This window comes from Metarhizium acridum (genome assembly GCF_019434415.1).
Source record: "Metarhizium acridum strain ARSEF 324 chromosome Unknown scaffold_1, whole genome shotgun sequence".
NCBI classification, from domain to species: Eukaryota; Fungi; Ascomycota; class Sordariomycetes; order Hypocreales; family Clavicipitaceae; genus Metarhizium; species Metarhizium acridum.
This window is the reverse complement of record NW_027094015.1, coordinates 5,376,486-5,394,876: the sequence shown is the minus strand read 5'-3', so window position 1 is coordinate 5,394,876 and position 18,391 is coordinate 5,376,486. Positions and strand designations below refer to the sequence as shown.

The 18,391-nt window shown below is 51.6% G+C and overlaps 4 protein-coding genes across 5 annotated transcripts; 2 read left to right on the top strand and 2 right to left on the bottom strand.

Annotated features, from left to right (window-relative positions):
* The first annotated feature begins 11 nt into the window (after positions 1 to 11).
* On the top strand, positions 12 to 1,838 carry STE24_1 (zinc metalloprotease). Its single transcript, XM_007814181.2, has 3 exons — positions 12 to 143; positions 274 to 1,203; positions 1,263 to 1,838. The coding sequence occupies exons 1-3, from the start codon at positions 129 to 131 to the stop codon at positions 1,686 to 1,688; spliced, it is 1,371 nt and encodes a 456-aa protein (XP_007812372.2). The 5' UTR covers positions 12 to 128; the 3' UTR covers positions 1,689 to 1,838.
* Positions 1,808 to 5,894, bottom strand: J3458_001695 (uncharacterized protein). 2 transcript variants are annotated; one of them, XM_066116863.1, is made up of 4 exons: positions 5,576 to 5,894; positions 4,494 to 5,276; positions 2,211 to 4,425; positions 1,808 to 2,150 (listed from the first exon to the last, which is right to left on the bottom strand). In XM_066116863.1, the coding sequence occupies exons 2-4, from the start codon at positions 5,249 to 5,251 to the stop codon at positions 1,965 to 1,967; spliced, it is 3,159 nt and encodes a 1,052-aa protein (XP_065978749.1). In that variant the 5' UTR covers positions 5,252 to 5,276; positions 5,576 to 5,894; the 3' UTR covers positions 1,808 to 1,964. The 2 variants fall into 2 exon arrangements, with proteins under 2 accessions (XP_065978749.1, XP_065978748.1); XM_066116862.1 differs by having other exon boundaries at positions 4,494 to 5,894.
* Positions 5,895 to 6,093: 199 nt separating this feature from the next.
* Positions 6,094 to 9,862, top strand: YTM1_1 (ribosome biogenesis protein ytm1). Its single transcript, XM_007814183.2, has 5 exons — positions 6,094 to 6,478; positions 6,532 to 6,850; positions 6,921 to 7,100; positions 7,164 to 8,301; positions 8,352 to 9,862. Exons 1-5 carry the CDS (start codon positions 6,320 to 6,322, stop codon positions 9,082 to 9,084), a joined length of 2,529 nt encoding a protein of 842 aa, XP_007812374.2. The 5' UTR covers positions 6,094 to 6,319; the 3' UTR covers positions 9,085 to 9,862.
* A 2,535-nt stretch (positions 9,863 to 12,397) lies between these two features.
* On the bottom strand, positions 12,398 to 12,751 carry J3458_001693 (uncharacterized protein; the record flags this gene model as incomplete). Its single annotated transcript, XM_066116861.1, has 1 exon — positions 12,398 to 12,751. The coding sequence occupies one exon, from the start codon at positions 12,749 to 12,751 to the stop codon at positions 12,398 to 12,400; it is 354 nt and encodes a 117-aa protein (XP_065978747.1).
* Between the last annotated feature and the right edge of the window lie 5,640 nt (positions 12,752 to 18,391).

Genomic DNA, 18,391 nt, shown 5'->3' with positions numbered 1-18,391 from the left:
ACACGCCATCCATCGCGCGCTTGCTCTCTCTTTCGCCCTCTCTCCCCTTCCCTCATACCATCAATCCAATCTGGATCGTCGGAGCTACCGCAATTTTTTTTTTTTTTTTTGTAGCTGTCGTCGCCAAAATGGATTTTCTCCAGGTAGGTTCACCAATTGATGCCGTCACTGAATGCACCAGACTCAATCAAACCATATCGCATCTCACTCCCAATCTTTCGCCGACATCACGTCATCGTGAACACGACTCGCTAACATAACAATCCAACACAGCGCCTCGCGCGGTACCTCGATCGCCCTCTCTTCCCCTGGAAGAAGCTCATCCTCGGCTTTTCCGTCGGTCAATACCTCTTTGAATCCTTCCTCACCCTCCGCCAATATCGCATTCTCCAACAAACCAAACCCCCCGCCGTACTCTGCAAGGAAATCTCGCAAGAAACTTTTGACAAGTCTCAGGCCTACGGTCGCGCCAAAGCTCAATTCGAAATCATCTCCGGCCTCTGGGCGCAGATCCAAAACGTTGCATTTATTCAACTCGATGTTCTCCCAAAGTTGTGGTCCTGGACGGGCAATGTACTCCTCAAATGGGCTCCCTCCCGATTCACCGGCGAAATTAGCCACTCCATCCTCTTTGTTCTCACCTTCGTCGTCATCCAACAGTTCCTTTCACTCCCCACGCGCGTGTACAGCACTTTTGTTCTGGAGGAGAAGTTTGGTTTCAACAAGCAGACGCCAAAACTGTTCATTACTGACATGATTAAGACGAATCTATTGACGGTTGCGCTCGTGCCCCCTATTCTGGCCGCCTTTTTGAAAATTATCCAGAAGACGGGTAACCAGTTTGTGTTTTATCTTTGGGTCTTTTCTGCTGGCTTGCAGCTGTTTACCACGACTGCGTACCCGATCTTTATTCAGCCCCTATTTAACAAACTGTCTCCTCTCGAGGAAGGCGAACTTAAGACTAAGGTTGAGGGGCTGGCTGTTGCTCACAATTTCCCCCTACAAGAGCTCTTTGTTATTGATGGAAGCAAACGAAGCGCGCACTCGAATGCATATTTCTACGGTTTGCCTTGGAAGAAGCACATTGTCATTTACGACACCTTGATTGAAAAGACGAAGACCGATGAAATTATTGCCATTCTTGCCCACGAACTCGGTCACTGGAAGCTCGGTCACACCACGCGTCTCTTTGGCATCGCTCAGGTAGGCATCCATCCTTCGTCCTCATCACTCACAATTCAATCCACTGAACGTAAATCCAGGCCCATCTCCTCTATGTCTTCTCTCTGTTCTCTTGTTTCATCAACAACGGGTCCCTCTACAACGCGTTCGGTTTCCACACCACTCACCCCATCATTATCGGATTCATTCTCTTCAGCGACGCCCTCTCCCCAATGGACACCGTCATCAAGTTACTTCTCAACATCCTCTCTCGCAAATTCGAATTCGAGGCAGACGACTTCGCAAAGGGTCTGGGCTTCCGCTCGCAGCTGGCCTCTTCTCTAATTAAGCTGCACGCTCAGAACCTGAGCACCATGGACGCCGACTGGATGTATGCCAGCTATCACTTCTCGCATCCCCATCTGTCCGAGCGTCTCAAGGCCCTTGATTGGAAGCCAAAGGACTCGCTCACGAGTGAAAAGGACAAGGAGGGTATTGCGACGGCTACTGGACGTGACGAGCTGTGAGGCCAAAGGACTTGAATGAGAATGAATAGAGGATATCTTATGCAGCGGAATTTTAGATAGATGGGGCATCTATAATTGCTGAAGTCTGTGGACTAGGGATAGAATTGAATGCGTGTGTACAGTAGAAGAGTTGGTCGGAAGAAAATACATTTAGTCTCTTTGCTATCTAGGTATCTTGCGAAACCTTGGCATGACGTCCCAAGGGCTCTATTGCCGCACATTGTAAGTCTAGCCTAAGTACAATGTCTATGCCCAATTCGTGAGAACCGTACCACTCTAATCTTCGTCCGGTTCGTCCGATTCGTCATATGAACCTTCCGAGCCTCCGTCTTCTTCTTCCTCTTCTTCGTCTTCCTCTTCTTCTTCTTCTTCACCAGCTTTTAGGCCATAATCGTCATGAAAATAGCTCAATTCATGGGTCTGCACCTTGTATCCCATACCTTTAAAGGCGGTTTCCATATTCTACCACCTCGTTAGCCCATAAACTACCGCCTTGTGTTCTATTCCGTCGCATGCACATACCTTGGACATTAACTTGGCGCAAGTAACCACTACATTGCTCTTCCCCGGTTCAAAACAAGGCAAAATAAACTCTTGCATGACACTCTTCATCTCGTTGATGGTGACATCCCGCACCTGTCGGAGCACGTCTTTGCTCCAGTCCTTGGGAAGGCCACGTACGACGCTACGTACAAAATTTTGTTGAGCAGCACTCGGCATGGTGGCTTGCTCGTCAGCGAACATAACGACGATTTGGCTAATGGTTCCTTCGAGGAGGTGCTTGTCGATGGGCACTTCGCCGACGGCAATCTTGTGGATGGCATCGCGGGATGCGGAGATGGCTTTGTATGCGTCTGGGGAGCGATACACACGATAGGACAGGAGTCCCGAGTCGACGTTGCGTGAGAAGTAGGAGCCGTAGGCGTACCCGGCTCCACGGACGGCACTCCAGAGAGGTCCTTCTACAGTCTCGAGGTAGCCGATTGCTACCATGATGGCAGGGAACTTGGGATCCGAGAGGGATGTGATGCTTGGTGCGGTGCTTACAGAGTACGAGCTATCAAGTGTAGTCATGGGCACAATAATGGCGCCGACGGAACCTGGTTTGCGACCTTCGTCATTGAGGAGGTTTACAAACTTGGGAATGGGAACCATGTCTTCTTGGGTTGTCAAACTTTCTGCGAGTGTGTTCCAGGTGGTGAGGGGATTTTGAAGCTTGGACACATTTGCGGTGACGAGGAGGCGCATGTTTTGGAAGGTGAAAAGCGACTTGCGAATGGTGTGGAACCACTCGATGACCTTCTCTGGCTCACTTTTGAGGAGCTTCTTGAGGCGTTTGAGATAGACGGCCTTGACCAGGGTGCGCCTGGCTACGGCTAAGGATGTCTTGTCCATGTGGATGGCGGTATCGATCTCTACAGCCATTCCACGGCCATCACGCTTAGCTTCAGGAATATCGGCGAGGGCCTTGGTGACGGCAGCCCCAAGACGCTGGGGATCAAAGACGGAGTCAAACATCATAGTTCGCAACCAATGGACTGCCGCAGAGTACTTATCGGGCTCGACCTGGAAACCAATCATGAAACCGTCAGCATCACCAAGCGAGCGAGCAGATCCAATGTTATAGCCGATACTGTCCCGCTCAAGTTCCATGACGACTTGCTCAAAGTCAACTTGCTTGCCATCTCGCAAGATGTGAGTGTTGAAGAAGTTGTCGCTAAATATGGACAATAGTGGTTTCAACTCAAATGGTACTTGCGACGTGCCCAGGTGAATGGTGATGTGAACAAAGTTGGTGGGCACATCCTCGAACTGGATGAAGAGTGGTAGTTTACCATCTGTGGCAGAGTCGATGACCTTCTGTGCCTGGCCGATTCCCAAACCGATTGATTTGGCCCGTCCTGATCGTGCAGTATCAGACTCAATAAAATGGATCGATTCTGTGCCAGGGACACTCCACCGATCAATGACTTCGGCCGGGATGGGCTCGTCATTCTTCTTCTTAGCATCCTCAAGGCGCTTAGCTAACTTTTCTAGTCCCTCTGCTCCGAGCTCTTCTTTTCTCTTGGCGATTCTGGCCTCTTCACCAGCCTTCATTTTCTTGGCTAGTTCATGTGACGGTTTGCCGAGGATAGAAACATGGTGGGCGTTAGCCATCCACTTGCTCAAAAAAGCTCGCCATTTCTCGTCTGTCCACTTCTCCAGAACACCGTACTCACTAAGAGTCCCAAGCTCTTGAAGTGTCGAGCCGTCTCGCTTGCCAAAAAGGTAATCAGTAATGATGTTGGTCGCATAGAACGACTCTGAGGTTTCTGCGTGGAATTTGACTTGGCGCTTCTCCCGCTTGATGCATTCGAGCATGTATTCCATGTCAAGCGGCTTACTGGCAACCTCCTTCAGAAGCTCCATCAGCCGCTTTTCCACAAACTCGAGCTTTTCCGTTGCGACACCTGTTGGCTGGAGCCAAATTACGGAGTTTGGTCGGGCTTCCCACCATTGTGTTATAGAGCTAGCAAGCTCTTCTTTCTCGACTAACACGTTCTCCAGGACGGAAACTGACGAGCCGCACAAGTATGTGAGCAGAATGTTGAGAGCAGAAGTTTCAATTAGATCGACGCAGTTGGGCCCGAAGAACCCAATGAGAATCTCGCCAACCGATTCATCCTCTTCAGGAAATTCGGCGATTGTGACAATGGACTCTTTCAGCGCAGGGGGTTGGGGGGAATCAAGCCAAGGTCTGCGGGCAACAATTGGTCAGTGGTAAGCCATTTTTCCATCTCTTGAGCGTGCTTTCAGGGTACTTGCCTGTCAAATTTGGCGTCCAAAGGCGGAATGTCGTCCTTGATGCTCTCCTCAAACTCATCCAAAATTTGCAATAAGTCGACATGGTCAGTCTCGCCTACGATAACAAGACAAAGATTACGTGGTTGATACATGTCACGGTGGAATTGGCGAATGCGCTCAGGTGTCAGAACACGCAATGCTTCAGTCATTCCACCCGTCTCATAACGAAATCCCACATTTTCCGGGTATAACAGGCGACGGGCCTTGAGGTCCATGATCTCGGGGCTGCGGAATTGGACAGCTTGCATCTCGGAATAAACCACACCAGCATCGTTACCCTGGCCGTCAATATGCCAAACCTCGGTGGTGATTGCTTCATCGGTAATTGTAGGTAGGATAATGTGTTCCAAGTAGATGGGAAGAACCTGTGCAAATCCTTCCCAGCCTGCTGTCTCAAGGGTATAAGCGGTATGGTCTGTTGCGGTCCAAGCATTTGTGCCCGAGTACGCGCGAGAGGACAGCTTGTCCAAAAGGCCCTTGAACTGGTAGCTCTTGGAGCCCATAAACACCAGGTGTTCCAGAGTATGTGGAGCACCAGAGTCATCGAAAATCTCGGTGGCCAAGGTGAAGTATCCATTGATTTTGGGGCCTTGTCGATCGGCAACGACGACCTGCATGCCGCTTCGCTCCGACACATACTGGGTGATTGTGCATGGAGCATAGTCGGTCTTGAAGCTTTGGACCTTGCGGAACAGAGACTGCCGCGTTGTTGAAGGCATGGCGGTGTACTGAGACAGAAACCAACTATTAACAGAGCCTCGGGGTGTCAGTAGATGCTCGGCAAAGTTTGTCTGGTGATGCCTAGGGTAGCTCAGCACTGCAGGCTCTCCCAACTCAAAAGGCATTTGAGCAACCGTTGGAGAGTTGACAAAAACTAGAACCGGAACAAGAAGTATTTTCAGGGGAATGAAAGGCCATGACGAGGGACAGTCGGGCTGGGGTCAGGGGCGAGCGAAAAGAAAGCAAGAGAGAAGTCATGACATGGTTGGTTAGACTGAGTCAAGGAAGACACTCTTATGGAGGACGCCGGTTAGCCAACTCACCACTCGACACCCAGAATATAACTAGTGGATGGATATATTGCGAAGAAGGCTCAGCCTTGGAGGCGAGAAGCTGTTTTTGTCACTGGATAATAAATTTATGAAGCCCAATTGCAAGAGTTGGGTTTCGTTTGTGTCTGGAAAAGAGGCTGAACTACCCCGCGGTCACCTTGACGTTTTTGGAGCGGGTAGACACCGGACCAGAGCACTCGACGAACAAGATGGAGGGAGTAGAGCGGACTTCGGTGTTGGAAAAGACGGACGGACCTCGACAATAACCAGCCCAACAGAAAGGAGGGTGTCAATGAGTCGTCAGGTGATGTTTTCAGCCTGCAGATGGCTCAGGAATAACGACTCCCTAGACAATTCAGACACCCCCCATTGTGCTGCAAGCCCAGTCAAAGCGGGCTGTGGGACGGTGGGGTCCAGCTGGCACGGCGCAGACTACCCGGTACCTTCAATTATCTCTCGCGGGCCCAGTCCTCGCCTCACCATCGACATGGAGCTTCCATTCCAAGGTTGCCAGCTTGCCTAATCATGCTACACCTGCCGTCGACTGTAACTACATACACATCCACTACCCATCGCATTCGCTTCATGCCGTACCAAACATCATCACCATCACCATGATACAGTGTTACTAGATCCTTCTATTGCCCCTGCACCCTTCCGACGATTGCTGCTTCTCGGCTCCCGGCCCATGAGGCAGAGAACATTCGCGACAGGCACAAATACCCTCCATCAGCCATGGCGGCGGAGGCTGAGCCACGACAACTTGGCGATGCCATTGTCGCCTTCTCTCTAGAGCGGGTATTCCCCGAGGATGACACGTCTCTGCTACCCGTATCCGAGATAGATCTCGAGCCTGCTATCCGCGCTCTAACTGGGGCCAAGGCCGACCTCGAAGTGTGCAATGTCCATCGCGCAGACCTCATGTGTACCATCTAACACGCTGGCAGACCGAGATCCATACCATCAACGAGGAGACCAGAGATGATGTCAGTTCATGGGTGCAGAATGCCAAGACGCTGCAGGAAGACATTATTCGATCCAAGACCATCGCCAACGAAATCATACGACAATCGGAGGCACCCGACGTGTCAGGAGAGGCAATTGAGGATGCCGAGGATAAGGTTCAATTTCTCAATCGTGAACTGCAATACAGCCGGCAGCTCCACGAGGTATTGAACAATATCAAAACAGCAAATCAGCTGCTGGGTCAGGTTGACGGTGCAAGGAGTGAACGACGTGTTGTCGACTCCTTGCACCTTCTTGAACGTGCGTCCATTTTCTGCCATGTTTACGTATTGAGTGAAATACTGGTGAATATGATACTAAGATGGTGCAGAATTCTGGACTGCCATCGATCGAATCGGCGTTAGCAAGTCCTGCAGGATTCTCAGACGCCTGGACCGTCGAGCCTTCGAGCTCAAGTCGAGTGTTCATGAAGTATTTAACAATGTTTGGAAAGAATTGATTCAGTTTAATGTGGAGGAGAGAAAGGTATCTATTCGTGAATCCCTACCCGGTACGTAACGACAAGCATACAGTCATCTTTTCGTCATCTTTCTTTGTTTTAACCGAACCACAGAGGGTGGTATGACCCTGTCAGACGCAGTCATTGGCCTGAAAGCATATAAAGAGACGGACGAGCGTATGGAACAACTCTGGCGAAACCTGGACGGATCTCTTATTTCTCCTCGAATGGATAAGACCAAACAACCCGCACCTTCTGTCGCAGCCAAAGGGGACGAACTCAGCCTGACAGGAAGCAGTGATGGATCTGTGGCTGCGTTACTTTCGGATTTAGAGGTGGTCCTGGTTTTCGTTGCGAAAAAAGTGCCAAAAGAGCTACTCGACAGTCTCGTCAACTTCATGATGCCTGATCTGACGCCCCGGTTAATCCAGCAATGGCTCAACCCAGCGGTTCCATCATCGCTGTCCGAGATTCCCAAGTTCCAGAGTATTATTCAAGTCGCCCGAACATTCTGCACCGCTTTAGAGACAAATGGTTATACCGGCTTCGATGAGCTAAGGGAGTGGGTTTCCAAATCGCACATGACGTGGTTAGGAAGATGCCGGGAATCTGCACTGGATAAGATTCGAACCAAGCTCGCTTATGGAATCGGCGAGCCTAAGCAAGTAGAAAAGATCGAGAAACACATGGTCACTGTGGCAGAGGGCAAAGAACTGGCTGCGACTGGCGCAGGTGCGGCAGCGGATACGAATGACTGGGGAGCTGCCTGGGACGATGCATGGAATGATCAGACACAGGAGCCTGAACCACCTACACAGGCTAAAGAAGACGACGGCGCTGACGCGTGGGGCTGGGAGGATGAGGGCGACGCCCAGCAGCCGGCTGAAGAAGCGAAGAAGTCTGAGGGCGAAGACGATTCTGGAGCAGATGCTTGGGGTTGGGGTGATGAGGAAACATCTGTGGAGCCAGAAGTCTCGAAACCCTCATCAAAGAAGCAAAAGACGGAATCCTCACCGGAGGAGACAAGAGAGCTTATTCTCAAGGAGACGTACTATATTTCATGCATGCCCGAACCCGTTGTGGGGCTGATAACGGCAGTTCTAGAGGATGGTGCGGCCTTGACGGCGGACGGAAAGAAGTATCAACTAGTTGCGTCTACGGCTCCGGGCCTCTTTAGTTTGCCCACGTTGGCCTTGGCGTTATTCAGAGCCATCTCGCCCTATTACTACTCCCTCAATGTGGGCGGCAATATGTATGGTACACAACATGCCTGTGACTTTGATATTCTACTGACAATCGCAGGTACCTGTATAATGATGCCATGTACATTGCAGAACAGCTTACGAAGTTATCCGAGGCTTGGAAAGAACGAGAGGACCTTACACCACGAGCGCGAAACATGCTACGTCTTGAGAATGACATCAAGACGCTCCAAAATTTCGCAAACAGGAGCTACGCGAATGAGATGAGTATTCAGAGAACAGTTCTGCAAGACTTGGTGGGAAGTTCCCAGAGCATCATTCTCCAAGATGAACCAGAAGCAGCAATCGAATCTGGAATGGCACGCATTCGATACATGGCAACAACTTGGGAGAATATCCTGGCGCGATCAGTTTGGTCTCAAGCCATCGGGTCTCTTGTGGACACGCTCGCCAATCGCATAATCACAGACGTGCTGGACGTGCCGTCTATAGGGCAGGACGAAGCGTATAACATTGCTAATCTCATTGCTACGACAACATCGCTCGACGACTTGTTTCTCCCCAGCAAACTGAAGGGCACGGAACCAACTCGAAACGAAGCGGCCACGACGGATCAATATGCGCCTAATTGGCCGCGCTTGAAGTATCTTGGTGAAGTGTTGCAGAGCGACCTCAACGGCATAAGGGCTCTATGGTGCGAGCAAAAGCTGAGCTACTATTTTACGGTGGATGAGATTGTGGACTTGATCAAGGCCAGTTTCGAAGAGAACCCTCGAACCAGACAAACCATCAAGGAGATCCAAAACACACAATACCCCGCTGTTGATTTATGAGGCATGAAAATTTCACAGTAGATTAATCCATAGAGTTGCAGATGCCCCGAACTTTTGTTGCAGCCATCTACTCATTTTCAAACATTGTCTTGTCCAACGGGAGAGGTCTTTCCACATTCCACGCTCATTGTATGAATGTATCCCATGTGCTACAGTTAAGCACAGCGTTGGCCAAAAAACCAAACCAACAACCACCGAAATATCACTTGCACAACACATCCAACCTACCAGACTGTCAATCCCCCGCGTTTTTCGCGTTTTTCGCGTTTCAGAACTCCAGCCGCATGCATCGCTGCTCTACATGTACACCCTCAACGCTCCTCATACCCAATCCTCCCCAAATCCTCAAGCCATGGTCAGCCGTCGACGCTTTGAAACCCATGCCGATTCCCTGATTCGGCTCTGTTCTGAGAAGGGCACAAAAAACGGCATCCCGACGGACCCACGCCGGGCTGTCAACAAAAAAAAAAAAAGAGCCTGACAAAGCGTTCCCAAGACTCGAGTACGGACACGCCGACCAGCGGACAGGGGACTGCAGGGGTGGAACTACAAGCAGACTCCTCTTTGGTCTTTGGAAACCCTCTTCTTTGAGCCAGAGGCACGGCCTGTATTGGGCTTCGTTACACAGGGTTGATATATGACTCGTGGGCTGGGGGAGGATGCGGATGGTCAACGGAATAGGGGTGGCCGAGAGATAGATGGTACATGTTGACCGATCGAGGAGCGGGGAGGGGGGCCAAGAAAAATATGAAAATTGACGGATGGACTTTGGGGAAAGATGCATTGGGCACTTGCAGGGCGTGGGAGGGAGAAACGCAAAGTGCAGAGCTGTTTTTTTTTTTTTTTTTTCTGCTGCTGTGAGACTTGGTGACTTGATGGGTCTTGTGTGGTGTTACGTAGCGCGGGACAGCGCGGGTTTCTGTTTCTTTTCTTTCTTTTTTTCTTCTGTTTCTGAGTTTTGAAGGGGGGGGGGGGGGCAAAAAAAGCCATGTATGTCAGAAATGGCTTTGGAGGGGAGTAGAATTTGGTATTGCGCTTCTTTTTTCATTTGGTTTGTCTTGTGTGTGCGCCATGTGTCGGTCTTCATCTGGTTCGGATACGCCGTTGGGGCAGCATTGGGTCGTGCACGCAATCGACGGGAGTTATAGATGGATGAGCCATGCCGGTCTGGGTGTTGGGCGGTTGGGTAGAAGGATGGGAATAAGGTGAGACATTGGTGTCTGGGAAAGTGTGCTTCTCGGCCGCTTCTTCTGGGATACTACTAACCTACTGCCTGGGGAGGTGAAGGGTGAAGGTGGTGGCTCTCGGTCAAGGCTCTCCGATGCGACGGCCAGGGCGACGAGCTGCCCTGCGCCGCGGCGTTCTGGAGGTATGTATTGGGACTCGCAAATTATGCCCGGGAGGTGTGCGCCGGCCGTGCCATAGCAGGCGAGGAGCTGGGCTTCAGTACCGTGAAAATGCGCTTTGCCTTTGATGATGTTCTGCACTGGTGGTTTGGTGATGCCCGCTCATATGTTTCTGGATGCAGGGCGCAGCACTCCGTACATGTTCACCCATACGCACGCGCTTGTAACAATGACGAGGCTTTCTTCTATGGAACGGCCCTGAAAAGGCATTGCCTTTGGAAAACTCGGGACGTGGACGCTCCTCGGGTTTTTAATTGAGCAAAAAGGAGCTGCGGCATCTTCATCAACACCGGGAGAAGAGGCGAAACGGACGCGCCGACATGGCGCTTTCCAGGCCAGACGAGCACTTGAATGGCTACGTACATGTGTGTCAAAGCCAAAAGCTCAAGTCCAGAGCTACAGTGGCAAGGGCAGGATTCCCCCTCGCTCTAACGATCCGCCATGATACACCAGAATCACGTCTATTTACGTGGTGACAACGCACGACTCTGCTTGGCAACAAGTGCGTCGGCACGACAACCTCCATCATCAGCCATCATCAGCTCGTCACCTAGACACGGACCAGACGCAAGCCGTGACTGATAACTCTATTTGAACCACACACCTCACAGGTCTCGGTATAATGCGTGACAGTCACCACACGATCCGGGGCTGAAGACTCCAGTGACACAACTCCATCGCCAGGAAACACAGCCAAGGATCCTCCAACGCAGCATCATGAGGCTACTGCAGCCAAGGTCCGATCACCAGCTCACATGCCTGCAGGCCGGTGCATCTAGCAAAAGACACCTGGCAGTTTGCATGGCCTCGCCAACAGAAGGCCCCCCGAACGCCACCGAGGCACAGCACAATCCAGAAAGGGCGAGATGCTGGAGCTTGGATGTCTTTCACCCCCTTTGGTCCTTTGGTCGGTCTGTTCTCATTTTGACCCCACGAAACGATAGCTCGTGTGCATCTGGAACAACATCACCGCGAGGCCAGGCAGGCCACGAGGCACCCGAGCCGTGCAAAGGGCAGGCGGCGCATATCCCAGAGCTCCAGTGTTGACGTGATACAAAATCCGATTAAAACGATTGAGGAATACGCAAGAGACCCAATGTGTCTTGCCCGGATATACCTCTGATGCAAATCGATACGTGAGCTTTTCAGCTTTGCCAAGTCCTTCTCAACGCTCACAAATCATCCGCATTGTCAGGTAGTGTTGCAGAACTTGTGTTAGCAATATGCTGCTTGTTGTCAGGCTCTTCAATATCTCGGAAACCCTGGCGGTCGTTGTATTAGGCCACCGGGCCTACAGGTGACAAGGATGCTCCGGTCTATATACGCTGTGCGGTTCTGTGTGTTGTCAATCCGTCAAAAACACTGCAGGAGAGGGTTAGATAGTCTCTTCGTGTCACCGCGCAGGCTAAAACTAATCACAAAGATGAGTTGCGGCTAACTAAAAGCAAGCCAGCCAGCAAAACGTGTCAGCAGCCTAGGCCTTTGTTCGGCTGTCTCAGCACTTATTGTCCAGAACAGCCAAACCAGCCAGCATTTTGATGACTTTGACCACCTTCAGTGACGAAAGTTTATACCGCGTGACGTTGCCCTATCAAGCACACTTCTTTGTGCCGTGTAGGAGGGGGCCAACGCCCGCCCCGGCTGCGGAATGCTGCCTGTCTGCAAATACCATATCTGCTCTTTCCGGAACTGCAAACCATGGCGTTCGCGCTTGTCGCTCTATTTCCGTTTTAGAAGCCAGTGTACGTACGGACTACTCAACAAGGGCATCCGTCTGAAGGAGTCGAACCGGTCAGTGTCGACGTCAGGTGGCATATAAAAAAAGCAAAGACGGGTCGACGACAAACCTGCGTTTGGCGGTGGACATGGCATCCACTCACCGGAATTGGATGTCGTACACAGATTTTTCATCCTGGCTGGCACCTATTTGGTTCAGCCTGCAGCTTGTCCGACGCAACTGATGCGTGCTTATATGTGACGGTGAGGCTGTCCACACACCAGAAAAGGCCCCAAAAGCCTGACCTAGATTGTAAATAATATCCAGATGTGGTGATGAGAGTACCGCTGCAATCCCAATCTTCATCCCTTGAAGTCATTGCCCTTGGAGGCCCCGGGCACTTGAGCCCCCCGACTCTGTCTGTTCTTGTGTCGAAGCAGGACTCCCCTTGCCCACAGATGGCTGCGATGCAGTCATCTTCTGCCTCGGCCAAACCACTTTCAAACAGCCCTTCGGCCTTGGCTTTGCTGTCGCCAATCGACATGGCTCCTGGCAAAGGGCCCAAAGGGTCCAGCTGCAACCTCGCGCAGCAAACGCCGTAATCATACCCACAACTAAAACTCGGCCGCGGCTAAAGGTGGAAATTTCGTCTGTCGCGGAGCATCGGGGGCTGAAACTGAAAAAAAGGGTCCATGGTGCTCCTTCATTGTCGCATGGCCGTCCTATGGCCGTCCCATGATTTGCCTCTTGTCTGCCGCGGCATGTTACACAAAGGACCGCACAGGACATGGTCCTGAATAGTCGGGTACCGGGCTATCAGCTAAACCGACTGCCTACCAGGCATCTCGCCGTGAGGATGCGACGCAAGCTAGCAGCTCAGGATCCAAGGACTGAATGATCTGATGTCCGTCTCACGCCCCCCTCCTCCAACGCGCACAATCTAACATGTACACTCTCACCGACGTGGGCGGGAGTTCCCTTCCCATCCCAGCAACTCTAGTCGTTGACGGCGTGGGTGTGTTGAGGAGGAGTGGGTGTGACGAGTCAAATACGCAAGACGACACGTGGGGTGTTTGCGCGGCGCTGAGGCACAACAAACAAAGGAGAGCCGACGCATGCTAGGCACGGACGATTTCTGGCTATTCTCGTGCAAAGTTTGCAAAGGGTTTGCAAAGGGCTGTCGGCTGTGGCGGCGCATTATGCGCACGTAATCCCGAGTTGGAAAAATGCTGATGCTGTCAATGCATTCCCTCGAGCAATTGACTTTGTGGATGGGTTGGGGGACGGCGTTGCAACGAGGCGGCCAACGCTGCAGCTGGACAAGAACGGCAGCCTCGAGGTCAGGTGCATGGCCTCGCGAGGCATCAGCGCTCGTCACTTTTTCGCTCTTCTTCTCCTCCGTCTTCTCCCTCCTCCTCCTCCCATGGCGACGAAAACGTACACCACGCTGAACGGAAGGACCACGCCAAGTCATGCGCCTATGCTCAACCTCGAGCCAATATTGGATGGAAGCGATGGGAGCCAGGCAGTTCCCCCTCCCTCTGCCGGCACGGTCTGCAAACGCGCCAGCCTGCCATGGCTCTTGCTACCGAAGCTGTGGTCCAGGCCCAGGGGAGCGCATGATAAACGACCGCCATGCCATGCAAGCGTACGAAACGGACTCCGGCTTGCAGCGCTGTGCGTGTGAAGAATAATCGGGCTTGTGTCGCCCGGACTGAGGCGGTTGCCGGTCTTTTGTGTGTGCTGCGAGTGCCACAGGGAACACTGCATGGCATCGCATGGCATCGCATGACGAGTTTCCAAAAGTAGCTGCCACGTAACATGTGTTGAAACCATCGACTATCTGGAAAGCTGCGAGTACGAATCGAACTAGCGTGCACCGTATAGTAAGTAGAACCAGACACTGAACACGGACCCGATCAGCATGGCCGTCCAACGACGACCAGACTGCTGTAGTCGACTGTCCTACAGTGTACTTCTTGGCATTTGTATTCAAGCAGCGGACACGATACTTGTTGTGAGCATGACTGGCTTCTTTCATTTCAACATGAGGACATGTCTAAAATGCGTGTATAGAACAGTTGCATTCTTAGAAATCGGGTACCGAGGGGTAACAATGTCTGTGGAAAGAGCGCCTCTTTGTTTCTTTGTCTGATTGTCTGATTGTCTGTTTGTTTCTTCCCTTCCTTCTCATGGCTGGTCAATTCTCAAGTATACACACAATGTACCTTAATGGCGTGGGCTTGGCTCTGCTGTGCATTTCAATTACGTTCCAAGTCGGCAAGTCACGAAGCAAGAACACCAACAGGCAAGAAAACACTCTTTAATGCCATCATTCTAACCGGCTAGTCATTTTCTTTCTTTCCTTCTTGTTCTCCAACCGCCCCCGTCACATCTTGTCTTCTCTCGCAATGCCGGAAGCCAGTCGGCCAAGACAGGAAGCCATTTACTTGGCACGGACTCGCTGCAGTCTGACAGCACCACGGCTGCTGATAAGCACCATCAATTACGCAGATTGAAGCCGCCTGAGGCGAAGGGTTCCGCCGAATGCGAGATGGTCAAATAGAGCAGCCAGACTTGCAAAGTCTTGGCCTTCTCGTATTTGGTCATTGTTCCAGTTATAGTCGGCCGCTCGAGAAAAACCGCTAGAGCAATCCAGAGATTCGTCTGTGTCCTCTGTCTTTGTCTTCTTTCTTCTGTCCCAAGACTTGCATTAGTGTTATGGGAGGCCAATGGCGTAGTCATGGGGCCATGTCACCACGCTGTAGTTTCAACTTGTCTGTCCCCTTCCCGTGGCTAGGAAACTGAAAGGAAATAAAACAGAAAACTCCTCGCACCGCCTTTTTCTGTGCGATACAGGCTCGCCGGAGAGCTCGGCCACGTCCCCCGGGGTCATGCTTTGCATCAGAATCAGAGTCAGGCAAGCCTTGCTATCAATGACAATGCCTTCAGTTCTCATGACGGTGAAATTGGCAGTTCTTGTTGTCCCCGTCCCGTCCATGTCTGCACGGCCGCTACTGCGGCACCACTGTGCCGGCACCAGCCTTGCAATTCGTCGACATGTAAGTCATCATCGAACTACTCCGTGTGCTCAATTCCGTCCACCCCCAATGTGCCCACGTGAGACGAAATCGCGGGGCTTGACAGGGCTGTGGTTGGACGAGAGGTGACATGCATGTGTGTGCGAGTGTGTGTGCGAGTGTGTGTGCGTGCGCATGGCAGGACGTACACGGTAATCGTTGCGTAGCTGGACCGAGTCTTCCAACACTTGAAGTCTGCCCTCACACTTCTGGAAACCTTCCCATATCTGCCTCGCATGCCAGACGATGTAGCATCCCCTGGCCGTCGACAAGGGAGAGTCCTGGGTGGCTGGAGCCTGGTGTGACGGCGCACATACTGTGATTATAGGCAGAATTCTTGGCTCGCATGGGTTGCTTGAGCCCTTGGACAACCCAAAGCAATTTGCGACATGGCACGTACCCTGCTGTTGTACATAGGACTGAAGAATATGAAGAATTCTCCGGCCTGTGCGTTGTTTTCCTGGGCTTGTGTATCAGCGCAAAGCCTGCTCGGTCTCGTTGGAAATTGCGGTTGGACCGACCCTGCGCGTCCGTCTGTAATAATGATCCCAAGAGAAAAAGTGGAATGACAAGCCTATGAAACCTTGGCCTTTCTTCCCCAGCCATCAGGGATGAATATGTCCTCATTACGTAGTTACCTGCCACGCGATCTTCCCCAGCCACGGGCGCAAACAGGCAAAACGCCACGTAATATCATACTCTGGCGTCTCGTCCACCAGTATCCATTCGAGCGGCGGGTAGCAAGAGAAGTAACTCGTACTGGGGTAGGAAGATATCATACATATCCTCGGCAAGCACATAGCCAACCAAGATTGTCTCCTCGCATTGTCCAAGAAAGAGCGACTACAACTACTGTGGCGATATTTTTCCGCAATGAAGTGTTAACCACTTGACTCGCTCGTCTGCTTTGTCTCAGCCGCTGCAGCCAACCGCCCGTTGAAGGCGCGCGGGGCGTCCCGTGTAGCTACTCCAGTCCGGACATCAATTGATATGTCTGGTACAACCTGCCCAAAGGGGCAGTGGACTCCTGTTACCGTCTTGATGAAGTCTGATGAATCTCTTAGGGTTAACGCAACGGCAGGTCGGGATGGGGTCTGAGACGCAGCAGTTCACATAAGACGCCTGAGAAGGAAGTATAATCATCGGCAGCAATGCAGATTTGACGTCTGTTGCTGTCCATTTACACACGAAGACCCGATACTTCCCCGCGAAAAGCTCCCATATTAAGGATAGGATATAGGAAATAGAGTCATAGCACTCTAGAGCCGGCGATTGCGCCAAAGTCCCGAACGCGACATGACCAGGTTCTATTCTGACTCATACTCTTACGTGCGAGTCCACAGCATGGGGCCAAGGTCGCTGTGCAGACTTGCGAACGGCTGTCTAAGTGATGCTTCGTAACTGAGACATTATTGCAAGCAACAGGCCGCTCCCGGTATTTACATGGCATTGCTTTGTTGACGAATTGAACTCTGCATCTGGTCTTTGATCCTAGAAACCAAGCAGTTGCCTCGGAGCGCGCAAAGTGAAAACAACATGATGCTTTTTGGAGCTTGTTGACTTGGGATTGTGGTGCCGGAGAATATGATCTCAAGTGAATATTAGACGCGATACGAACCCGGCATGCTGCGATATCGGAGCCACCTGAACATTCGGCGTTGGAAAGGGAACCCTAGTAGCTGGCGTTCCGTCAGTAGAGTACTAGTAAAATACAAGATTTGATACTCGCTACTCTATAAACTAAACAGTCGACTAATTCAGCGGCATGATTGTCCAAGCTTCCATTGCAGTATATTTGTAAGCGGTAAATAGCTACGCTTCATGCGTATGGGACCTTGAGAACAATCTTGTCGCCAAGTATGCAGCAAATGCACCGGCTTCGGGACGTGTACTGATATGGATTGCAGTTATTTCTCGTGCACATCAAAACACGAAGTTTATTATACCGCAGTGTGTTTTGTTGGTCAATGCTTCGTCTCCGAGTGCCGACTTGAATGCCAGGGGAGAAGACATTGCGGGGCCAGCAAGGCTTAGCAACGAGATTGATCCGAAGAAGAAGCGGGCAGCGGCGTCGATACAATGTCTCATGCCCTGACATGGGCCAGGCCGGCTTCAATGTTGGGGGTGAAAATCCATACCCCCTTAACCCCCAACCCCCCTTATCGGCAAAAATTGAGGCTCAGCCGATGGGGTGAATGTCGGCCGAGGACGTCATTGTTCCTTGGCGCGGCCCAGCAAATAGGATCGTCTGGGGTCTGGCCCTCCCCTGTTGCCACAAATTACAATAGTGTGGGCGTCTTCGGCGCTGCCCCGAGCCATCCTGCATGGCTTACTCCGTAGGCGTGGTCTGGTTGGCAAGTGTGTGTCTCTCAACATGGCCCTCGAGCCGAATGCGTCATCCTTTCTGACTGTCCCTGAACCACCAATCACTGAGCTTGGTGTGGGCATCATCAGTGATCAGTGAAGTGACAATTTGGGAACATGCCGGCCGCTTGCATTCTAATTTTCTCATTTGCCCCTCGCTGAACTGACGCGGGCGCGAAAGGGGAATCCATTTTGGTTAGTAGCAATCCTCTGAACAAGTTTCCCACATGACCTCGACAAGAGAGACATTCTGATTAAGAATGTCGGTGAATGAGACGCGAAAAGGTGCTGGGCGCGTAGGTCAGGTTAAAAAGCTAGAATTTCGTCTCCAGAGCTTGCCTGTGGTGCCGTAACCGAACGTACTGGCGCTTGACTTTGCATCATCATAGTGGCAAAGCTTGCTACGTGGTCATTGCCGATGTTGCGACGCGGTGTCGAACTTTTCTGATGTGGCTAGTCCGAGGTAGCCAGCAAAGTATCTCTGTTCAATGAGGAGCGAATGAAGTCGCAGAATCACAGCTACTAGTGAACTACCTAGGTAGTTGAGTTAACCAAGACTCGGATAGGAAGAGGACCGATTGATGCCATTTTGCGAAATGCGGGCTGGTTTGGACTCTACCACACATAAGGACCAAAAAGCAGAATCCTTTGGGGAAAGAGGATTTGGGACTTTGATCACAGAGTATTCTATACTTGGCCTAGTCCTGGTCTTCCAAGGTTGGTTTCTAGGTGGCCGAGTT